Source organism: Molossus molossus, unplaced genomic scaffold, assembly GCF_014108415.1.
Source record: "Molossus molossus isolate mMolMol1 unplaced genomic scaffold, mMolMol1.p scaffold_m16_p_16, whole genome shotgun sequence".
Classification (NCBI taxonomy): Eukaryota; Metazoa; Chordata; class Mammalia; order Chiroptera; family Molossidae; genus Molossus; species Molossus molossus.
Window position 1 is genome coordinate 68,213,912 of NW_023425351.1, and position 23,462 is coordinate 68,237,373.

The window sequence follows — 23,462 nt, forward strand, 5'->3', positions numbered from 1 at the left end:
CAGCCATGTTTAAATGATGATGTGTTAGAGTAACTCATTGCTTATGAAGGTATGTTTCAGTGCTTTGCCTAAATAGGGCATTTCTTCAGCTTTTTAAAGCCTGTGCACGCGCAGTGGTGAATGTCAGCACGGAGAAGGCTGTGTCCAGAAAAGTGCAGCATAAGCATAGCCAAATCTCCCACCCAGAAAGGGGAATATGAATGAAGCAAGCAACACTTAAAGATACAAAACATAAGCCCTGGCCAGTTTGGCTCAGCGGTTAGAGCGTCGGCCTGCGGTCCAGAGAGACCCGGGTTCGGTTCCCGCTAAGGGCACGTACCTCGGTTGCAGTTTGTCCCCAGCCCTGGTTGGTTGTGCAGGTGGCAGCCACTCGATGTGTCCCTTCACATCGATGTTTCTCTCTCTCTCTCTCCCTCCCTCACACTCTATCTGAACAAAAAATGAAAAAAATGTCCTCGGGTGAGGATTAAAATAAAAAAAACAAAACAAAACATAAGCATGAAAAGAAAATATAGATAACCTTTTTATCTTGTTATTATTTCTAGGATGGTCTTGTTAAAGCTGATATGGAGAAATTGACATTTTATGCAGTATCTGCTCCGGAGAAACTGGATCGAATTGGTTCTTACCTGGCAGAAAGGTTGAGCAGGGATGTTGTCAGACATCGTTCTGGGTGAGGAAAGTCATTGCTGCTAATATTGTATCTTGGAAAATACTCCTTAGACTAAATCATTCTTCAAATTATTTTGCCATCTAGTCAGGCAAAGTGGTATGTAGAGGATAAAACATTGTAATATCATACAGGGAAATATGTAATACCATATAGATGCTGCGACATTTACTACTTTCCTGGTGCTCACATTTTAAGAATAGACTCATGTTAGTTAATGGAGTTGCCTTTAGCTAAGCATCTATTAATTTCTGAGGCTTTTCTAATGGAAATAGTAGAGATTGACTCCCTTACTCTGTTAGTTTGATACAGTAATTTAAAAACTAGTCTCTAAATTGAAAACATGAGAAAGTTCCTGTTAACCAACTGATTTTAACACAGCTTCAGTTTTACCTACCAGAAGAGTAATACAAGAGAATTGTATTAGGCTTAGATATTAAGATTCAGAAGTTGTAAGCATGCAGATTTGAAATGGTGCTTGCTATAAATCTACCTATAAATAAAGGTCTACCACCGTAATCCATTCTCTGTGTTGAACAGTAATAACCCAGGTCACTCGGATGAACTACTTTCCCATCTTGTCATCTTCTGATCCTGGTTTCTTACTCTGTTCTCCAAATGACATATTGGCTTCTCTACTTCCATCTTGTTACCATGGAGAACATTTGTATGAGTCTTGATACAAATAATTTTATATTTGATTGTTGAAACAAAGTTCACTAAAGTCTGAATTTTAATCATAGTACAAACTTTAAAATTCAGTGAATTGTAAGGTAACATTTATGAGACACTTTATAATCTTTTGTTGCTGGTGTTTTATATATTCATGTTTACAAATACAAATGAATTATGTTGGAAATTTAGGCATATTACTTATAATAATTATTTTGGGTCACATACAAAGAAATATGATTAAAAGTCAGGAAAACAAAATGTCCTTGTTTACAAAGAAAAATGTACGCTAAGGTCACGTTAAAGAAGCTCTGGCAGAGTGTGGTGGAAGGAGGGAATCGAGTAGGACGGTCTGGGTACGTATCCCTCAGCGTGAGGACGGCTTCATAATCGGAGACCACCAGTGCTTATGAGCACGAAGATTTCACTTAGAGACTACTGAATTTGCCCTTCTGTGTTTTGTGCATTTAAATAAACTTATTTTAATTCTTCTAGTGACAAGCACTTAGAACTAAGACAGTTAGAAATGCTTTGACATTATTTTTTTCTTACAATAGGTATGTTTTAATTGCTATGGAAGCATTGGACCAGCTTCTCATGGCTTGCCATTCTCAGAGCATCAAGCCATTTGTGGAAAGCTTTCTTCACATGGTGGCAAAGCTGCTGGAATCAGGGGAACCAAAGCTCCAAGTTCTTGGAACAAACTCTGTGAGTAAAACTAGTCGCTTAACTAATTTTAAGTTTAATTAGCATATCCAGACTTAATCTCTCCTGAGAATGTCTTTAAAGGCAAATACTCTGCTCAGGGCATTTGGACAACCAGTACAGATGTAAACAATTAGTTCACTTTGCCTCTAGCTTTTCTGTTGCTCCTTGTGAAATCTCTGGTATCAGCCCATCATAAGGCAACAGAAAATCTGTAGGCTGTCAAAGTAAGGGTGTATTTCCCATGCCTTCTCGCAGGGCTTCTGAACTATTTCTGCTTGCTGCATTCGTTTTCTTCTATCCTGAGCCATAGTTTGTTAAGCATATGTGGGGTAGGGGAAGGCATATCTGAAAGGAAAATAAAATACAGTGATAACCTTTCTTGTCTTTAGTTTTATTGTTTAATGTTCAGTCTTTCAATTCCAGCTTCTCTGAGGAGGTTTCAGGCATTCCGCCAGTCTGTATGTTCCCATCCAGGTTTTTATCAGCAACTAACAGATGAGGAATTGGAGCTAAAGAACTTGTCCAAAGACACAGTGAAGGAATGCTGTGTATAACAGGGATTCTGTGCCAGGTTTTTTCTACTGTGGAGCTTGTGTTTTGTATGTAAATACACCATCATTATTGTGGATTAAGATCTAGGGAAAGAATAGACTACTTTCCTTTTTTCCCCCTAGTGTATTCAGTTGATCCATCTCAATTTTTTCAAGGCTCATGGTCATTTTTAACCATTTTCTTTACCTATTGTTGCCGGTTGATAGGGACCACTCATTGAAACCATTCACGTCAATAAAGCAGTGATTCTCCACCAGGGTAATTCTCCCTGCTCCTGCCCCGACCTGGACATTTGATTTTCAGTGCAGGGTGGGGAGTGTTAGTGGTATCAAGGTACTGCTGCTAAACATCCTACATATAGTACACAGGACAATCCCCACAACAAAGAATTTTTGGGGGTCCAAAATTTTAGTAGTACCTAGGGTGAGAAACTCAACATCTAAAGAATTTCATTGCTTCTGCCTTTTGTACCTTTTGAAACATAATCTAATTCGCCAATTAAATTTTTAAGTGAAGGAAATTAGGACTTATTTTTTTATTTAGCACATACTATGTGCAAGGCATTTTGCTAACTTTTGTTTGGTTCTCATTTGAACCCTTCAATGACCTTGTAAGTCAAATATTCCATTTCACAAGTCACACATTTTGTTAGTAAATCCAGGTTCCAAATCTAGAGCCATCTAACAGTCTGTTCCTAATCTTTGCACAGTACTGTGTGTGCCTCGTAGTTTTCCACCCCTACATCTGATGAGTCTGTTTCAGCACAGAGTACACAGGTCTCGAGGTAGAGAGCTCCCAGAGCCGCAGGAATTGTAGAAGACTCACTTCCCCACGAAGTCGAAGTCGGGAAGGAAGATGAGCTTCGAGCATTCCCCTGGGCCGCAGCTGCTGCTGCTTGTCTGCTCCGCAAGCTCCAGGGCCGTAGGAGCTGCTGCTGCTGCTGCAGACGATTACACAGATCGTACCCGTGTTTGGGGCTCTCAATAGACGAAAAGGGAAGAACGGTTTTCCTCCTTCTAAACATTTTTGTAGAACTTTTAACATTTTAATGGCCACATTTTCTGATTAACTTTTTTTCTAATTTTAAAAGTTATATGTTTATTGTAGCAAATTTGGAGCATGCTAGAAAATGTATAAGAGTAAACAAGTTAAAGACACTTGTAATTCCAATATTCAGAAGTAATCTTTTAGTATTTTTATTCTCAATATGTATTAGAAAATGGGGAACATATTGTATATTTGTGTGTATGTTTTTTTAATTTATGTTAAAGCATTTCTCATGTCATTTAAGGTTTATTTTTATGAAAAGTGTAAGTATTTGGATTAATATTTTCCAAAACTATTCATATGGTTAGTGTGTAGTATGAGAATCTTGAAAATTAGAGTTCAGCCCCAGAAATGTAATACCAATTTTACTATTTACTATGTTACTTTGGGCAAATGATTTAACCTCTGAATTTCAGTGCTTTTATCTGTAAAATGGGGATAAATGACACATTCTTCACAGGGTTATTGGAATAATTAAATAAGAGCTCATGTGCAAACACCTAGCATATTTGTGGCTTTTTTCTATTTAACGTGAATCATATAAAAGTATAATTTATAACAGATGACTTAGCTCTGCTGAATTAATTTAAAATATTTTTGGTATCATCATTTCTTTTTTTTTTTTTTTTTTTTTTTAACCTATGCTGTTTCAGTTTTGTTTCCAGGAGAGTATCAGTAAACTTGGTTGAATAATTCTAAAAGGATATACCCTTTTAAAGCCAGCAGTCTAGGTCCTGGCAGGTGTTTACATAGAGACGTAAGTTTACAAGTAAACTGACAGTTTATTGCTTTAGGCTGTTGAGTACACAGAACTAATAAATCACCCAATGAACGAGAAAGCTAATGAGACAAAGAGTGCATCTCAGGGGCTCTTAGGGCCAGGCCTGTGATCCAGGTAGGGTATTTAAAATTTCCAGGCATATGGATGTTTCCTTTAAAAAAAAAAATCTTTAGAAAGGAGGTAGAATCAATTCTACCATTTCAACATTTTCCTCCTCTATTGAGTTTATGTTTCTTTGAGTTTATGTCCTCTTTTTCTTGTCCTACATTGTTTGTGTAAATATTATTCATTCATGTCCGGAAAGATTTCTACCCACAATTAAGAAATAAAGTTCCCTGAAGTTTGCCTGAGAGGTCGTCACTGAGGTCAGCACCCCAGAAATGTAGGCGAGCTTTAGAGGAGACTTTTCCTTCTAGAGGGGCAGCTCACTCATTCAGAGGAACTGGATCAGGAAGTAGAGTCAGCATCCATAATGCTCTAGCCTTGATTTTCTCAAGTTCATTGCTAAATTTGGTATGTATGTGGTATTTATGATATTTGCTTCTTACTTGGAGATTGCTTATTAATGTAACACATAATTAATGAGAGTAAATGTGCTTGGGCCATGCTTTCAAAAAGTGGTAACACATTTATGTTGTTTGTATTTTTTAGTTTGTCAAATTTGCAAATATTGAAGAAGACACACCATCCTATCACAGACGTTATGACTTCTTTGTGTCTCGCTTCAGTGCCATGTGTCATTCCTGCCATAGTGATCCAGAAATACGAACAGAGTGTGTATTGTTTACTTTATGATTTAAAGTCATAGAGTGATGTATTGATGTTTGCTCTGTTTCTAGATTACCAAAGGAAACGTGAAAATACATGCTTTGTTCTTGAAATAAAACATTCCATGGCTGTTAGAAGAACCAGCTGAAGTAGCAAAACTTGTCAACTCACTGTGAATGAAATTTGAAATCTTTAACCCCGAGGGCCTCTTTATGCTCCCTCCTCCAGTGTCAGAGCCTGTCATCCTGTCTTTCTTCCTCCTTTTACTCTTATTCAGCCACATGGCTCTCCCTGCTGTTTCCGGGACACACCGGGCACTCTTCTCCCCAGGGCCTTTGGACTACGTGGTCTCTGCAGAGAATGACTCCCCGTGCACCAACATGGCTTCTCACCTCACTTTGTTCAGATTTCTGCAAATGATACCTTGTTGTGAGAGTCCTGGCGTGGCTACCTTTTATTTATTACATATCATTCCTCCCATCTCATCCCAGTTACTCTTTATTTTCTGCTCCTGTCTTTATCTGTTCTTGCTTGTCTACGAAATACGAATTCCAGGAGGGCGCGGCTGTGTCTGGAGGCTGCTGTATCACTAACACTTTGAGTGGTGCTGGGCACGTGGAGGCTCTCAGTGCTTTTAGAGGGAATACATACATCATATGGATGCATGTTGCTAGTTATTGTCAGTCTCAGGTTCTCATAACAATTACTTTGAACATTTTTAAACATTTTTTTCTAAATACAACCTAGTAGTAATCTGGAATTAAATACTTATTTGCAAACACAATCTATAGGTTGAAAGTTAAGAATTAAAATCAAAATGACCCCGGTAAATATAGAAAACAATTTGAGCTTTACCATAATACACTAAAAAGAAACTAATCTGAATCCAGTTATTTGGGGTAGTTTAGCAAGATTTAGCATACTTTGTAATTTTTACTTTTCTTTTAAAATAAGGGAATGTGCAAAAATATAACCAACTAGATTTTAGTGTGTAAGCTTCAGTGTTGGTTTACACAAACAAAAGCAAATGTAAAAGTTCTTTTTACTTGGAGAAAGAAAGTTGAGAGGCGATTTAAGAGTTGTTTTCAGATATAAGATTTATTTCTGTCTAATATGCTGTTAGTATAATTTTTCCTCAAGGTCATTTAGACCTCTGATGTTCTTACTTTTTATGATGGTAAAGCCTTAGATAAAGATTACTATAACTACCTTATATAATTATTTTTCCCAGTCACCACTAAAATTTTGTTATCCCTAAAGGACATAAAAATGTTTTATAAAACTGCCCCATGTTTATAGGGGCTGGCATTAAAATGTTCATGGAGAAAAAAAGTATAAAAATGGCATTTTTCAAGATTATAACAATTTTGCCTTTGTTGTTGTTTCAGCACAGTATCCTTTTATTTTTATTGTTGTGACACTATTACAGATTTCCCCCTTTGCCCAGCCCCAACCCCCCATTTGGCCATTACCACACTTTTTAAAATATGGGAAATACCCAGAATTTAGTTGTGTTTTTTTTTAGTTTAGTATTATAAGGCTTAATAAGCTACACATAGACATTTTTCAAATTTTGGTTGAGGTGAGTTTCACATATAAACCAATGTAGATGAAAAATGTTGATAATATCCATAAAATTAATGAAAGGATGCACTTAAGAAACTCAAAATTCTATTATGTTATCTTATTTTTAGGTATTTAGCACCCCCTAGTGAAAGATCTTGTCTTTTAAACATATTTTCATGTAACATTTTTCATTATTGTTTACAAAAAGAAACTTGAAATTTTTATACACAAATGAGAGACCTTGTAGTACTTTTTCCTAATTCTAGGTCTTTCTGGTATTTTGTGATATTTGAAATTCCAAACTGACAACATTTCATTTGAATTACTGTAAAACAAATGTGTACACTTAAATGCTTTACCATACTAAGAAGGCTTGATTTTTTTCCTGCTTTGCCTTAAGTCAGAGCCCTTTTGGTTTTCTTCAGGCTTATTATATTCCTCTTTAGGTTGTAGCTTAGATACTTATTATCAATTCCTTTAATTTTAGCAAAACAGGAGCAAATAGAACTCGGGATTTGCAGTAGGAAATGGGGAATGCGGAATGAGTCTGATCACTGTTAAGGTTTTCCTGAAATATTTGCCTTGCAGAAGTAGTTTCCACATGTCATGTCTTAAGCTCTGATTTTCTGAGCCACCTTCAGCTGTGGTCGAATGTCATTATCATCATCATAATGCTTAAGAGCATGAGCAAACTAACACCTGTTGAATACTTCTTTGGGCCAATTTGTTTAACCCTTTATTGGCCAAGCACTTTACATGAATTAACTCATTTAAACCTTACAACATTCCTCTACTTTAGGTAAGACAATTGGTGTAGTTTACTGATGAGGACACTATAAAATTTCTTTGACGTCACGGTACTAGATCCGAATTGGATACCAGCTGTGTCGCTGTAGTAGCTACACAGACAGGGGAAGTGTCCTCTGCTGTGTTTCATGAGGCATGAGCCACCATCGTTCTTGTGTCATCTTGTTTGCTCCACCTTGTCATCACCCAAGGAGTAGCAGCAGGTGCATAAAGCAGACACCTTTGTGGTAACTAACGTTAGGCTTGCCCACTTGTGATAGCTGCAGTCTCACCCTTTATGTTTCAGAAAACAGCATGAATGGACACAACTTCGAAACAGGCAAAATGTATCTCTGCCTCCCAGTTTACTTTCTCACCTGTTCAGTATTGTACTACTGCCCCTTCCCAGTCCCCATCTGCTACCCTGGTTGCCTGTGTCATTTCTTCCCCCATGGGTTCAGAAAGCAGTATCACCACCTTCCCCATCGCTGTCATTCTCTAACCTATTTATAGATGTTGGGAGACAGTGATGGTTAAGCTATTTGAATAAACCTTTGGTGGTGAATATATCTGGTAGTAGCGAAAAAGGAAGTAACAGTCAGATTTGTCCAAAGTGAATGTGTTTCAGGGCAAGTGGGTACCAGGTTAACTTTGCTTTTATATGCTGTTTTCTAGTCACTTTTCATTCTCGAACCTATAGATTTTTTTATACATGTAAGAGTGAGGGAGAGCTTGAAGAAGTTGTGGATTGGGATTTATCACTGTGGGATAAATTTTAAGTCACAGATACACATGATAATGTATATGCCAGTACCACAGATATATGGCTAAGGTTATCTGCGGTCCATTTCGATCGTTCTCATTTGTCAGACCTTTGAACGAGTCCTTTATTGAGGTGGACGGATGGAGGCGAGAGCCTCTAGGGAGGGAGCGATGAACGAAGCCCAGGAGCTTGCGGGGTGCTCAGAAAGAGGGGCTCCTGTTTTGCTCAGCATCCAAATGTCTAGGCAAGAAATGGAGAGAATCTAGCTCGTTACTTTGTTATTATCATCCTCTAGGAAAGCCTAATGCTTTTGATTGAATTCTCTTTTATTAAAAATTATATGTAGACTAGATAGTACTGTCTTGTCCTTTTAGACTTTAAGTGCTCATTTAGAAAAGATAGAATTGAAAGTAAGCTGCGTTTGGAGCTGCCTCATCTCTGTCTTAGATTACTGAGAATTTAATTTCTTAGACTTGTGTTATTTTCATTTTATTGACTTGAGATAATATTTATTGGGTTCATTCTCTTAACTAAAGAAGCAGTCTTGTTATATCACTTTTTTTCTTGACTTTTTTTTTTTTTACAGAATTCGAATCGCTGGAATCAGGGGTATTCAAGGCGTGGTTCGCAAAACAGTTAATGATGAACTTCGGGCCACCATTTGGGAACCCCAGCATATGGATAAAATTGTTCCATCCCTGCTGTTTAACATGCAGAAGATAGAAGAGGTCGACAGGTACGGAATAAGGACATTAGGGTTGGGGCTGTGTTACCTTCGTATAAGTGCATATGTGCTTTTTGCTGGGCTAAGAAAATTTTAGCTTTAGTACTATGAAAACAGTGGTCTTGTAAACTGGAGTGAGTTTAAATATGTGCCCTTTCTGAAAAATTACTCATCTTTTGTGATCTCATTAGGCTTAGTAGACCACAGATCTTTTTTTTTTTTTTATCTTCACCCGAGGACATTTCTCCATTTTTTTGTTCACATAGAGTGGGAGGGAGAGAGAGGAAGAGAGAGAGAGAGAAACATTGACGTGAAAGGGACATACTGAGTGGCTGCCACCTGCATGATCCAACCAGGGCCGGGGACAAACTGCAACCAAGGCACATGCCCCTAGCAGGAATTGAACCCGGGTTTCTCGGGACCGCAGGCTGACGCTCCAACCGCTGAGCCAAACTGGCCAGGGCAAGATTTTTAATAATACACTTAAGGTTTTATTTTATTTAGAATAATTTTATACTTTACTTGCTGCTTATTATTGAGCATCCAGATCGTTATATGAATTAATATTACTTAAACTTACAAGGATAAGAAATAGAAATTATAGCTAAATTTCTGTGATTCTTTAGAGATGCAGCATGCTTTTTCATGGAGTTAGAATAACCAAAATGATGATAATAATAATAGTAGCTATTTACTTTATAATTTTTTTTAACACAAGGGTTACACTATATTTCTTGCTAATTCTTCTGAAATATTTGGGGATAAAAAGAAAATGTCATTTTACCATTTCTGAGATGTAAAATCTGCTCTGTTTAACTGCGAGAACCAGTGTTAGAATTCTTACATTTGTGTTGGTTGTTTCTCTTCCCTTCCAGTCGCATAGGCCCCCCTTCTCCTCCCTCCGCAGCTGACAAAGAGGAGAACCCCGCCGTGCTGGCGGAGAGCTGTTTCAGAGAGCTGCTGGGTCGAGCGACTTTTGGGAATATGAATAATGCGGTCAGACCAGTTTTTGCGTAAGTAGTTGCATTTTCCTGGTCATCTGTGACTGTACTGTACTTATTCTGTGTTAATTTACTTACAGAGGACAATACCTTGCCTTGTATGAGGGAGTTACTAATGGAACAGTGTTGCATTCTGGGAAGAGTGCAGGATGGAGTCAGAGACCATAACACGTGTGAGCACTGGTTCAACCGCTTCGCCAACCTTTTCTCCTTAAAAAGGAGGTGCAGTCTTGTGCTGGGTGCCATTGTGCCCTTCGTCTTGAACTTCTGCCCACAGACCTTGAAATGCAGATGCACTATAAAATATTAGAACGGTGTTTACGTGATATGCCTCATTTTGTTAACTTCTGGGGTTGGTTCCTCTTGATAACTGGCTTCTGTTTCCTGGCTTTTTTTTTTTGGTGTGGCAGGACTGTTGTAGGGCACCTTTGGTTCTCTGAATAAATTTCTCCTTACAAGTAGTGACTAAGTCCGAGCAGGAATAGGAAATATCTTAGTTCTACTCGTATCCTCCCCTCCAGCAACACACGTTGGTGAGCTTTGAGTTCCTCCACGTAGACACTGTCTTTCAAGCCTTGTTCACGCGTTGTGTTCTAACTCAGTCTTCAGATGACAGAGCTGCTAACAGTGTTCTGGGTAATTTCTGCACCTTTTTGCTAGTCTGTCTTTTGTTAGTCAGTCACCTTGTCCTTTTTCCTTCCGGACTAAGAATGTCTTTATAGCGTATATGAAGTAGTCTATGTAACATCCAGAATTCTCTAGGGGAAATATTTGGGTTCAAAGTTGAGCTGTAGTTATAAGAACATATAAACAACAAAATTATATTTAAAAATAAGAGAATCATTAGATTTTCCAAAGGATCTGTGGGTTTCACCACCTGCACCCCCAAAATTACCATTTGAAGATTTATAAAGGGCTTATAAAAATTATACTAAGAAATAATCAAAATGATATTAAATACACCCCGGCCGGTTTGGCTCAGTGGTTAGAGTGTCAGCCTGCGACTCTGATTCCCGGTGAAGGGCATGTACTTCAGTTGCACTTCGATCCCCCGCTCCTCTTGGTGTCATGCAGGAGGCAACCAATCGATGTTTCTCTCTCTCTTTCCCCTCCTGCTCTCACTCTATCTAAGAATATATCCTCAGGTGAGGATTTTAAAAAAAGAAAAAGGATGTTAACTATACCTAAAGGCAGATTTATATTTCAGTGTCCAGACATGCTGATTTAAGAATTCCCGTTTTACCTCGCCGGTGTGGCTCAGTGGTTGAGTGTCGACCCATGCACCAAGAGGTCACCGGTTCGATTCCTGGTCAGGGCACATGCCCAGGTTGTGGGCCAAATCCCCAGTGGGGGGCATGCAGGAGGCGGCCAATTGATGTTCTCTCTCATCGATGTTTCTATCTCTCTCTCTCCCTCTCCCTTGTTCTCTCTCTAAAGTAAATAAAGAAAAAGAAAGAAAAAAACAGAATTCTAGTTTTTATCTTAATAGTTTTATTAAATTTTTTTTTAACTGAAGGGTACTCTATAAAGCATTAAAAATCTTCAGAGCAAGCCTGGAAGAAATTACCCAGTTAACTGTACTTGAATAACTGGAGTGTGAGCTGAATTCCATGTTGAGTTTGATGGACTTAAATCCCGATTCTATGTTCATTCATTTAATTTAATGTTAATGAAATAGTTAATTATGTATTAGCTATTTAGATAATTAAATATTAAATGTCCTCTGCAAGTAAGGTATCAGGTATTTTGGGGAATATATACATGAGTAAAACTGCCCTGGTCCTTAACAAACCTGATGGCTGATTGACATGCACTTATAATTAAATATAATACATAGGTTATGGGAAAAGGCCAGAAAGTGCTATTAACAGTTTAAAACACAGAATTCAAGTTGAGTTCTGGATATGGGGGTGGTTTTTTTGGAGGTAGGCTTAGGTGGATACGTAGGTGTTATCAGGTTGAGACGCATGAGCAGAGGCAGAGAATAGTGTGGACTTTGAGTGAGGAGCAGGGATTGGTTGAAACCATTGGAGTATCAGCTATAGTTAAAGGGTTAGTGTAAAGTAAGAGAAAGATTGTTTAGGCTACACTGTAGAGATCTTAAAATTTTATATTTAAGTCTGTAGATACCTGTGAATCACTTGTGAATCGGGTTATATTTCTTTTAGAAGTGTGTTGTTTTACCTCTTAGACTGTTGTTAATCTTTCTGTCTTTACTGGACTCATAAACCTGAAGATTAGGGTTTTTCTTGGTCTTTGTTTTTATTTTTAAACCTTTTAAATATGTTTATTTTTAGAGAGAGAGAAAGGGAGAAAGAGATACAGACATCAAGGTGAGAGAGAAACATTGATCCGCTGCCTCCTGCACGTCCCCCACTAGGGATGGAGCCCATAACCCGGGCATGTGCTGGTAATTGAACCCGGAGCCCTCAGTCCATGGGATGATGCTCAATCCACTGAGCCACACTGGCCAAGCCGTTTGGTTGTTTTTAATTACTGTGGCGAAATCCTCTGCCATTGGCTCCTCAAATACACTTGCTTCCCCCTGTCTGATCTTCGGGGCTCTGATGAAGAGTGGTAGGCTTTCTCCCTTTTTACTTCGTGTCCCTCAAGCTTGCTTACGCGTTGCTTGTTCCTTTTCTTCTCTGTGCCACATTCTAGGACATTTTATGTTTAGTCACAAGTTCTTTATGCCTAATTGTGACTTACACTGGTAGTGTTTCTAGTTGCAGTACCGTGTCTTTACATGCGAAAGTTGTATTTAGTTATTTTCATATCTGCCATCTTTGATAGATTTTTGGGTAGTTGTCACATTTTAACACCCTTTGTCTCTCTTTAAGTATAGAAACAATCCATTAATTCCAATACTCTCCCTAGTGCTCATGGATGGGATTCTGCTGCCTGTTGTTCTTAGAGGCTCTTTACCTTGTGTGTTCTGTGAATCGCAGTTTTGAGCACACATTGATTGTAGCTGTAGGAATTCTTTGAGGCCTGGATTTGTGGTGTCTCCTCCATTGGAGGCTTTATTTTGTTTCGGCTGAAGACATGGATGCAGTGTTACCCCGACTCCACTTTGAACTACACTCTTCAGTTTTTTGAGCCACACATTCTGTAAATTCTGTCAAACTACGGTGCAAGCCTGGGTGCGGGGCGTTCTGTTTCTTCGTGGTTCCTCTTGGGGCCAAAACAACGCAGGCAGCTTCTTTTTTTTTTTTTTTTTTTTTTTTTTATCCTCACCCGAGGATATTTTTCCATTTTTTGCACAGATAGAGTGGGAGGGAGAGAGAGGAAGGGAGAGAGAGAGAGAGAAACATCGATGTGAAGGGACACATCGAGTGGCCGCCACCCGCACGACCGACCAGGGCCGGGGACAAACTGCAACCGAAGTACACGCCCTTAGCGGGAACCGAACCCGGGTCTCTCTGGACCGCAGGCCGACGCTCTAACCGCTGAGCCAAACTGGCCAGGGCCAGGCAGTTTCTTGACAGTCCTCCACAAGAAAACATCCCTCAGAGACATTGAAGGTGTCATCTTTTAGGGCGTCCTGAATTGGTGTAAGAGTTTCTGATCTGATATCCTACCTTTCCTGGGTGGGCTCTAAGATTTCTCTCTAGTTCCTGAGTATGCAGCTCTTAAAACTGTTTTTAACCTGTCAGCCACCAAAGATCTGCAGATGCACCTAGGGTAGCCGCTGGCTTCAGTGTATACTTAGCTTTCCAGATTCTTGCCTTTTTGTGGAGTTAGGAATGAGCAACTTTTCTTTCTTGCCAGCTCATCCAGGTATTTTAAAGTCTTACATATATTCTAGCCTTTTATGAAAGAATCTGGCAGTTGGGGGAAATATATATCATGTGTCTGGAATTAAAACATTGATCTTTTGATCATGAAGCTTTGCATATTGTTGAGGATTCCAGAGGAAAAAAGTGTAATACAAAAAAGAATTATTAATTTTCTTCTTGTTAATTACAGGCATTTAGATCATCACAAACTGTGGGATCCCAATGAATTTGCAGTTCACTGCTTTAAGGTTATAATGTACTCCATTCAGGTGAGTGGTTCGGTTCATGCTGACGAGCGTTCATCAGAGATCTGGGACCACTGCAGGGCCTCAGCTTTCCACCGGTGCACCACAGGAGTTCTCAAACATGAGTACTGACTGTCCAGCCAGGGCACTGACCTCTTTTCCCTTAGGTCTAGTCAAATCAAAAAATGACAACAGCCAACACAACAATAGCTGTGCGGTGTGAATGAATCAAAAATACACCTTTTTTTTGTCAGATCAGCAAAAATATATATTTTTTGGTGTGCCACAGAATTTTAGTAATTAGTCTGTGTGAGCCATGAAATGAAAAAGGTTGAAAGTTGCTGCAATGGGACATAGAACACGTTCTTAATTTAGTTGTCTTATTTATTTTCTTTTTCCACTTAATTGTGTTTATTTGCCAGGATGGAAAGATCGCTTATAAAAAGAATGAAATGATTTTATGATGGTGCTGTTATTGTGTATTTATTTAATATAATTATGGTGTATTTCTATTTCACTAATAAGCTGGTAGTGGAATTAATAGTTATTGCAGCAGCATATAGCTGATAATAATAGCTACCTTTTACTGAGTGTTTGCTATGCAATAGTGCATGTATTAACTCCTCTCGTCTTTATGGAGTTTTGTGCTGAGACACTCTTACCTACTGCAGAGGACCACCTTGGTTTACCTCGAAACCGGAACAGGCCCAGTTAGCTCTTCATTCAAGTGGGGTTTTAGGTCTGTTTTTACACCACATATATTTTTAATTTTTAAGATCATAAAAGTCACTGATTCAAAGGAGATAATGTTGTAAGAAGGAAGGAGCACAACTTTTACTATAGGTCATATATCCAGGAGGTGCTGTTTACCAGATTTATGTGTCATAAAATTGCCTTTGTAAATTACAAATCTCATTATCTTCTTGACTTAAGTTTCATCTGGTACACATTGATAAGATTTTCATTTTGATAATGGCTCTTGATTAGATGAAAGTTTTTACTGGTTAGCATTGTTAAGTGTTCACAGTAAGAAATAGTATTTATGGCCTTGGCCAGTTTGGCTCAGCGGTTGCAGCATCAGCCCTCGGACCAAAGGGACATAGGTTCAATTTCTGGTCAAGGGCATGTACCTGGATTGGTCAGGGTCATGTGGCAGGCAACCAATCAGTGTCTCTCTCTCTCACACATCAATGTTCCCCCCCCCCTCTCTCTGTCTCTCTGTCTCTCCCTCCCTATCTCTCTATCTCTTCCTCCCTCTCTCTCTCCCCCTTCCAATGTATCTGAAAATCAATGGAAGAGTATCCTCAGGTGAGGATTAACAACAAAAAAGGAAATAGTATTTATATAGTTTGGGTAGGAAAGAAGTAATCATAAATGTCATATCTGTTTTTTAACAAAATTTTGTTCTGTTATCAAATTGTAAGAGTATATGTATGTTCTTTATGAAATCACAGAACAATATAAAGAGAATAAAAATTTCTTATAAATTCCCCTGCTAGATATGGCCAGCATTAATATTTGGGTATATATAATTCTAGTCTCTTATACTTTTAAAAATCCAGATTGAATTTTATTAAATAATATTTTTGCAACTTTTTTCATTCAGGGTAGCATAAATATTTTCCAGTATTTCTATCTAGTCTTAAAAAGGATGATTTTTAATGGCTACATAGCATTCCACAAGTACCGGGTCCTGTGATTGGAGGGTTAAGTGTCATATGGTCTTTCATTGTTATGAATTCTACTGGATGCGTATAACTATTCATATCTCTTTGTTCTGTTTTCTTTCTTTTAGGCTCAGTATTCCCACCATGTGATCCAGGAGATTCTAGGGCACCTTGATGCTCGTAAGAAAGATTCTCCACGAGTTCGAGCAGGTATTATTCAGGTTCTGTTAGAGGCTGTCGCCATTGCTGCTAAAGGTTCCATAGGTGAGTGCCAGCAAAAGAAACCAAAACAATAAAACCACTACTGCCTTAATCTATTTCAGAATGTTTTTCAGTAGACATAGCAGTATATGGAAAACTCTCTGAAAATATTTCTAACATTTTTGAATGTGCTGTAATTTTTCTTGGAATTTTGAGTTCACATGATTATTCTCAGACTTCCTTAGTGTACAATTAAACATTTTCTTCAAATCAGTCTCTCCTTCCTCCTTTTGTCTAATAAAGATTTTTTGATACCAATTATATGCTGAAGATTTGGAAGGATACAGATATAAGGAACTTAATAGTTTATTTGGAGTTAAATAACTACCTAATACTGTAATGAAAGTCAGAATTTGATTACATATAAGAAAAACAGGGTCAGAGAAGGGAGGAAAAATAGACTAGCAAGAACAAAATATTATGCAGCCTGTTATGCTATGGTGTTTGGAGGTCTGCAGAGGAAGTCAGAGAAGTAGTTTTCAGGTTCTAGTTGCAGCCAAATCATGGATGTAGTTTTACAGTTGATTGATACACTTTGAAGATTTACTGTAGTCTTTATCGGAGATGTGTTTTGGGATAATTCATCTGGCTGCAAAGTATAGGACACATTAAAATAACCAGGTGGTCATCGTGATAGGCATGAAGGAAGGAACTTGACACTGGATGGCTGCAAAAGGGATGTCAGGTAAACAGCATTTCATAACTGACTAGGGATAAGGAAAAGGGGCAGGTGAGGGACCATGATATTTTACCTACACAGGATTAGAAGAATGGAAGGGTCCTTACCAAAATTACTGACATTAGAAGGAGAATCTGGTTATATTTTTTTTATTTCAAGATCAAAGTAGAAATATTCTACTAATATATTCTCACATTCATTCAATGTCAAATAAGAGTAGGCATTTTGGATATGGACTTTTCATTACTGATCTTGTAACTCATCTCAAGGAGATGGAAGCAGGTTATATCATTGGAAAGTTATTTAATTTGAAATACGAAATGAAATGCAGATGACAGATTGAATCATCACACTCACTAATGTCTGTTATGTGCGGGGCACCATGTCCTGGGCTCTGTGCACTCCAAGAAGTGTTTGAATGTGGCTGTCTGTCTAATAATTGAGGCAGATTCTTCCTTCTTCAGCCTCAAAAGATGCAGTATGCTGTTATCATAATTCAGTGGATTCTGACACAACAGTCAAATAAAATCTTGTCCCCTTACACATTATTTTGAGTGGACCAGATTAGCGAGGTGGACGTTTTGGAAACCTCTGTGTGTATATGCACATTTGTGTGGGTTAGACAGTACTGCCCACAGGGAGCTGCTTCGAGATGCCAGTAAATGTTTGTTGGAATAACTGGGGGACTTTAGGTATTTCTTATTTACTTTTCTAATGAACTGGTTAGTTCATAAATTAGTATTTCCAGCTACTTAGAACATATTCAGAAATCTCTGTTGAGGAACTCGGGAGTTGGTTTTGAGTACACGTTCCTGGGAAGGCGTCTGCTCACCTCGGTGACCACTTACAGGACCCACGGTGCTGGAAGTCTTTAACACGCTGCTGAAGCACCTACGTTTCAGTGTGGAATTCGAGGCAAATGATGTGCAGAGGGGGTCTGCAGGCAGTGCCAACTTAAGCACAGGTTCCAAAGACAATGATGAGAAGATCGTGCAGAATGCTATCATCCAAACAATAGGTGAGTGCATTTCCCTTTTCCAAACTGTTATGTAAACAGTGGTTTAAAAAAATTCTCACAGGAGGTACCTGACTCTTATAGTATGTTTATCAAAGGTCAATGACATAAACATAAGAATAGGACAAAGAACACTGTGTGCCCTTCACCCAGATCCATCTGTTAATATTTTATGCCATTTACGTGATGATTTACTCTCTCCCTCCGTTTCTCTGTGTGTCCATGTCTATGTCTGTATGTACATATATGTGCATGTATAAACATGTACATACACACAGAGATAGATACATGCCTACATACATACATCTACATTCCCCCCCCCAAAGCACTAAATAGTAAGTGTATATACATCAGGGCTCTTCACCACAGACTATTTTTCTAAAACATAGATATTTTCTTATATAACCAGAGTATAGTTATCAACATTAGTAAATTTAATGTTGATACAGTTTTTATATATTTTTTTTTTTCATTTGACCTAGTAATTACCTTTAGAACGTATTTAACTTTATGTCCCAGGTCCATTCTGGGATCATGTATTGATTGCATTTAGCTGTAATAGTTCTTTGTTCCTTTAGTCCAGAACATTCTGTTATGATATGGGCATTATTTTAAGAGTATAGCCTCCCACCCTTTTTTTCCTTTTTAATTTTCTCATTTGGGTTAGCCTAGTGTTTGCTCATAATTAAATTTGGGTTATGCATTCCTGTTTATAATAGTCCTTTGGAATATTTAATGCAAACTTTCTCTGTCATCTGGTGTCTGAGGGTTTGCTGGTGTGCACCCATGCTTTTGCATCCGCATGCAGTGCCTGGTGTGTGGGGTGTGGACACACCGGCCCTGCGCTGGGGCTTCATGTGCGTGGGGCTCACCTTGTGGAGGCATGTGGCTGATCTGCTTGGTGCAGCCCCTCTCCTTCACCTTGTTCCAGTCTCATCATGTGCATAGAAATTGTCCTCGTGACAGCAGAGGCCCACGTGTGTCTTATTCAACACGCAGTGTATGGGCTTAAGATTTTTGGAGTGACTAAAAAGGGAGAACATGATGAAGTTCAATATTACCGTGACATCTCAGTAAAGCATGGCATTCTAGTTACTGCTTAAAACAATTGGTAGCAGTGTATGGTAAACCTAGCTTTTATGGTGCCTCTTAAATTTATTTGCATTATTTATGGATTTTCAGTGATATTTTAAGATGGTATATCAAATCAGCTCATCTTGTTTTCACAGAGTCAATATAAACTGCTTTTGTGACTTCTAATTAATTCAGTGTTACTGTTTCACTTTAGAATATTTAATTTATTGTTTCTCAAGTGTTTTATTATGAAATGTATATTAAGCAGATTCAAGCAATATTTCTGTGACACAACACATTCAGAAATAATGTGAAAATTAAGACAGGACAGAAAAGAAATGCAGTGTAGCCCAGAGGGTAGAAGTTTTGTTTAAGCCACTCTGATTTCCGCAGTGTTGCCGTGTCGAAGCTCTCTGTCCTGAAGTCACCAGCCAGGTGGATGTTGCTGGGTGGGCCAGGCAGCAGGGCTGCTGCAGCTTCCGCACTTGAAGTTGGGAAGCTGCTGGCCAAGTTCTTTCTTTTAAAATAACCAGAACCGCCCGGCTGGTGTGGCTCAGTGGTTTAGCGTCGACACATGCACCAAGAGGTCATTGGTTTGATTCCCCAGTGGAGGGCCTGCAGGGGGCGGTCAATCGATGTTCTCTCTCATCGATGTTTCTATCTCTCCTCTCACTTCCTCTCTCTCTCAAATTAATAAAGAAAAAAAATTAAAAAATAAAATAACCAGGACCATAGCTCCCTGCTGTGTGTTTTGGGGGTCATTAGCATTTTTATTGAGCAGTTCTAGTACAAACAGCTGGTCTAAAGAATGCATTACTTTCAGAACTGTCCTCACAGTGGGTCCTGTTGGAGACTTTATGTCCTGGTAGTAAGGACAGACTCCTTTGGAGCAGAAAATCAGTGTCCAGTTCTGTACGGTGATTAGAAACTTTTCACATTGGGTTCTTGAAAAGCTAAAAGTAGCTGATAAAGAGGAAGTAGAGAGTATCAGTAGCACAGGCTTTGGAAATGAGTAGGAGCCCTCATCTCAGGCCTTAATGTTAACTCTGTAGTGTCCTGTCTGAATTCTTAACCCTTCGTCCTCACATCCACAAGAAGAAACTGAGGCTAATGTAGTACGTAATCTCACAAGGTTGTTGTGAGGTCCAAATGCAAAGTAGTTTATTTCCTCAGAAATACGTGCTCCTTAAATGTTAGCTAGAATAATATATTTTATGCAGATTGAGTAATATTAACATCATGAGGTTTTTTTTATTGTTGAAATATGTGATAACAGGAAATGATTTTTAACCTCATGCCCAATCAAAATCACAAGTAGAACAATTTGAGTTTGTATACGTAGGTTATTATTAGCTCCAATAATAGAAGCTGAAGAGCTAATTTATTCTTAGAGAAATATTACAAGTCAGAAGGTTTCTGTAGTGATCGTTAAATTTTAAGAGATGAACAGAAACAGTCATGATATATTATTGTTCTGATCGTCAAAGAAACAACAAAGTGTGAAGTTTGAGTAAGTGTGAATTAAATGTAAATCTTTTATGACCAGGAAGTAAACCTTCAAAATCTATAGCAGGTAAATTTAAAATATCCACAAAACTCAAGAGTGCATTAGAAAAATGACAAGTATAAGTTACTGTTTTTTTAACACCAGCTGAATGATGTATGCTGAATTAACTCACAGAGTTATACTGTAATCTTGACCCATTATAATGATGTTCTAAAACATTTAACAATCCAGGGAAACAAAGCAGAGACCTAATTATTGCCTTTACTGAAGTGTGTCCTAATTCCTGACTTCCTTACCCAAATAAGAATGTAGGCTCACAGTATATAAACAAGAGCTTCATCAGAAATACTACCAAATTTTTTTTTTTCCTTTTTCTAAAACTGCAACTCAAATTGATGATGGTTTGCCACTGTTAACTATATGCAAAAGACTTAGTTTATTATTTAAATCTTAAATTGTATATGATTAGATTAAGTTATGACATCATTAGAGTTTAAAGACATTGTTTTACCTCATATTGAAAGATTTGGTTAAAATATTACAATTTTTATTATATAGAAAAATAAACTTTTTAATTTGTAAAATTTATCTTGATATTTTTATAGGGTTTTTTGGAAGTAACCTACCAGATTATCAGAGGTCAGAAATCATGATGTTCATTATGGGGAAAGTACCAGTTTTTGGAACATCCACCCATACTTTGGATGTCAGTCAACTAGGGTATGCATATGTAGTTTCCAACTATAAATTTCAACTTAATTGAATTTCATTTTAAAGAAATCTAGAAAATGTTGTATTGTTTCTTTAATTGCTAGTGATAAAAGTCTAGTGGAAAGTAGAATTTTGATGGTACCAAGTTGCTAAGCAATTGAGTCAACATTGTGTGCTTTGAATCATTTTTCAATATATCATACATCCTCTAATTTTCTGTGTCTTCTGTTGACCAGGTGGAAGGTATATTTAGCCTGGGTATTATTTATATACATAAGTATTTAGGGTAAAGCTTCAAGTTTCCTGTGAAAATTTAATAATGTCACTGTAGCAGGAATGTTGACTTATTCCTAGAATTCTAGAACTGAAATTATTTTAAAGATCGTATGTTTTGGTCCTCTCATTTTATAGATTTGATTTTATAACATGTTAAAGCTTTAGTTGGGAAATATTTTTGTGTTTTGTGTTACTTTAGTAAGGAAGTAATAGTCTGATTTGATTTGTATTTCTTTGACCATTAATTAGATAACCCTTTTTCCATTTGTTTATACCTCTTAAATAGATATATTAGTCTATTATACTTAAAGTAAATATATTCCTCAACTTATAGTATCTTTTAATTTATTTGTGTTTTGTTATGTATCTGTATGATTTAATTTTCATGTGATTACATGCATAGGTCTGTTTTACTTGAGAACCAATAACTTTTAATATTTTTGTTTGAATTTGATTTTTTTACATATTACTCTTTAATTCATATTAAATTTAGAGTATAAAGTGAACCATGACTTAGCTATTATTAAGATAAAATCTCTTTAGCCAATATGAATAGAGTTTTAAAAACAAATAACAAGCAAATGAAGTAATATAAATGTTAATTACTATTAATGAGATAATGCTAGTATGTTATATATTTTAGGGATTTGGGAACCAGGCGGATTCAGATAATGTTGCTGAGATCTTTACTTATGGTAAGACATTTAAGGCAGGTGAAGAACGCGCTCACCCTTGAGTCACTGAGGTGGAGAGGACAGCCTCGCACTTGAGCCTCTTTCCTTATGTAGTCAGGTTCTGTTTATGGTCGTTTTTTCTGTGGTTTATATAATTCAATATTATACTTTCATTTTCTTTTATTATACTTTCACTGTTTATTCATTACTTCTGTCATTTTATTTGACATTCATAATAATGAAACTTACAGAGGCCAGAAAGTCTTGCCGTTTTATAGATGAAGGTGGCTGGGCTCAGAGACTTTCATGGGAGGAGTGGAGGAGGTTCACCAAGGTCACGGAGCTAAAGAATAGAACTTGGACTTGAAATCCAGTGTTTTGTCTACATATCAAGCTATTCTTTCACATACTGACCAAATAATAGCTTCTCGTTTAGAAAATAACTTAGGTATAAATAGCTCAAAAGGAAAAACATACCTTAAATGTGTGTGTTTATAGTAATTATTTTCATCTTTGATTCAGCTACACCTAGCATATTGCCAAAGAAAGGAGTAGCTTAGTGTTTAGAATGTGTCCTGTCTATGTAAGTACTTTGACAGTTTATTCTGAACCTCTTTATTGCACATGATCCCATTTTTTAATGGAAATACTTCATACCAAGGGAGAAGAAGTACAGAAATATCTTATGTGATTTCATGTTTAATCCTGTTTATGGTGCTTGTCATAAAGAAAATTTCAATTCTAATATAGCCAGATTTATTCATTCCTATGGGTTTTGTCCTTTTTTATTTGTATCTTGTTTAAGAACTCCTTGCCTCTTCTGATGATATAAGCAAATTGGTTTATTTTTTCTTACAAAAGTTTTTAAGATTTGGGTTTCTACAGCTACAACTTTGATCTGAAGATTATTTTTGTTTTGTTTGTTTTTATCCTCACCCAAGGACGTTTTTGTGTTTATCTTCAGATAGAGCGAGAGGGAGAGAGGGAGGAAGAGAGAGAGAGAGAAATGTCGACGTGAGAGAGAGACATCGACTGGTTGCCGCCACCCACACAACCCCAACCGGGGCCGGGGACAAACTGCAACCAAGGCATGTGCCCTTAGCAGGAACGGAACCCAGGTCTCTCTGGTCCTTGGGCCAACGCTCTAACCACTGAGCAAAACCGGCCAGGACTGAAGATTATTTTTGTATGTGGTATGAGACATGAATATATTTTTAATTTTTAGGTGGGTAGCAATTGCCCCACCAATATCTTTGCTTGCTTATAAGACCACCTTCATCCTATAATATGTGCCCAAATATAAACATTAGATGTTCCAAATATGTTTGCAAATATAAATATAAATTGAAATTACCACCTGAAATTTTATCTAGTCAGATCGCCTAAGTAAATCATCTTGACCTAACCCTACGTGTACCACATAGTCAACTGAATGAAGGTCTGTGTGGTATGGTTAAAATGTTTAACAGTATTTAAGTATATGCACTTTAAAAGCTTTACATTTAGAATATAGGGATTCACTCGGAAATGTCAAAG

The 23,462-nt window shown here is 37.6% G+C and overlaps 1 protein-coding gene across 5 annotated transcripts in view; it reads left to right on the plus strand.

Moving 5' to 3' along the window:
- The window catches only part of EFR3A (EFR3 homolog A), a 70,811-nt gene that overhangs the window by 22,905 nt on the left and 24,444 nt on the right, over positions 1-23,462 (plus strand). For all 5 annotated transcript variants that reach the window (XM_036263768.1, XM_036263772.1, XM_036263771.1 and 2 more), the window contains 10 exons: positions 546-673; positions 1,900-2,050; positions 5,082-5,203; positions 8,900-9,049; positions 9,913-10,050; positions 14,008-14,086; positions 15,858-15,993; positions 17,520-17,687; positions 20,871-20,985; positions 21,896-21,947. In XM_036263768.1, the coding sequence (XP_036119661.1) occupies positions 546-673; positions 1,900-2,050; positions 5,082-5,203; positions 8,900-9,049; positions 9,913-10,050; positions 14,008-14,086; positions 15,858-15,993; positions 17,520-17,687; positions 20,871-20,985; positions 21,896-21,947 (1,239 nt within the window). The remainder of the gene's footprint in view (positions 1-545; positions 674-1,899; positions 2,051-5,081; positions 5,204-8,899; positions 9,050-9,912; positions 10,051-14,007; positions 14,087-15,857; positions 15,994-17,519; positions 17,688-20,870; positions 20,986-21,895; positions 21,948-23,462) is intronic.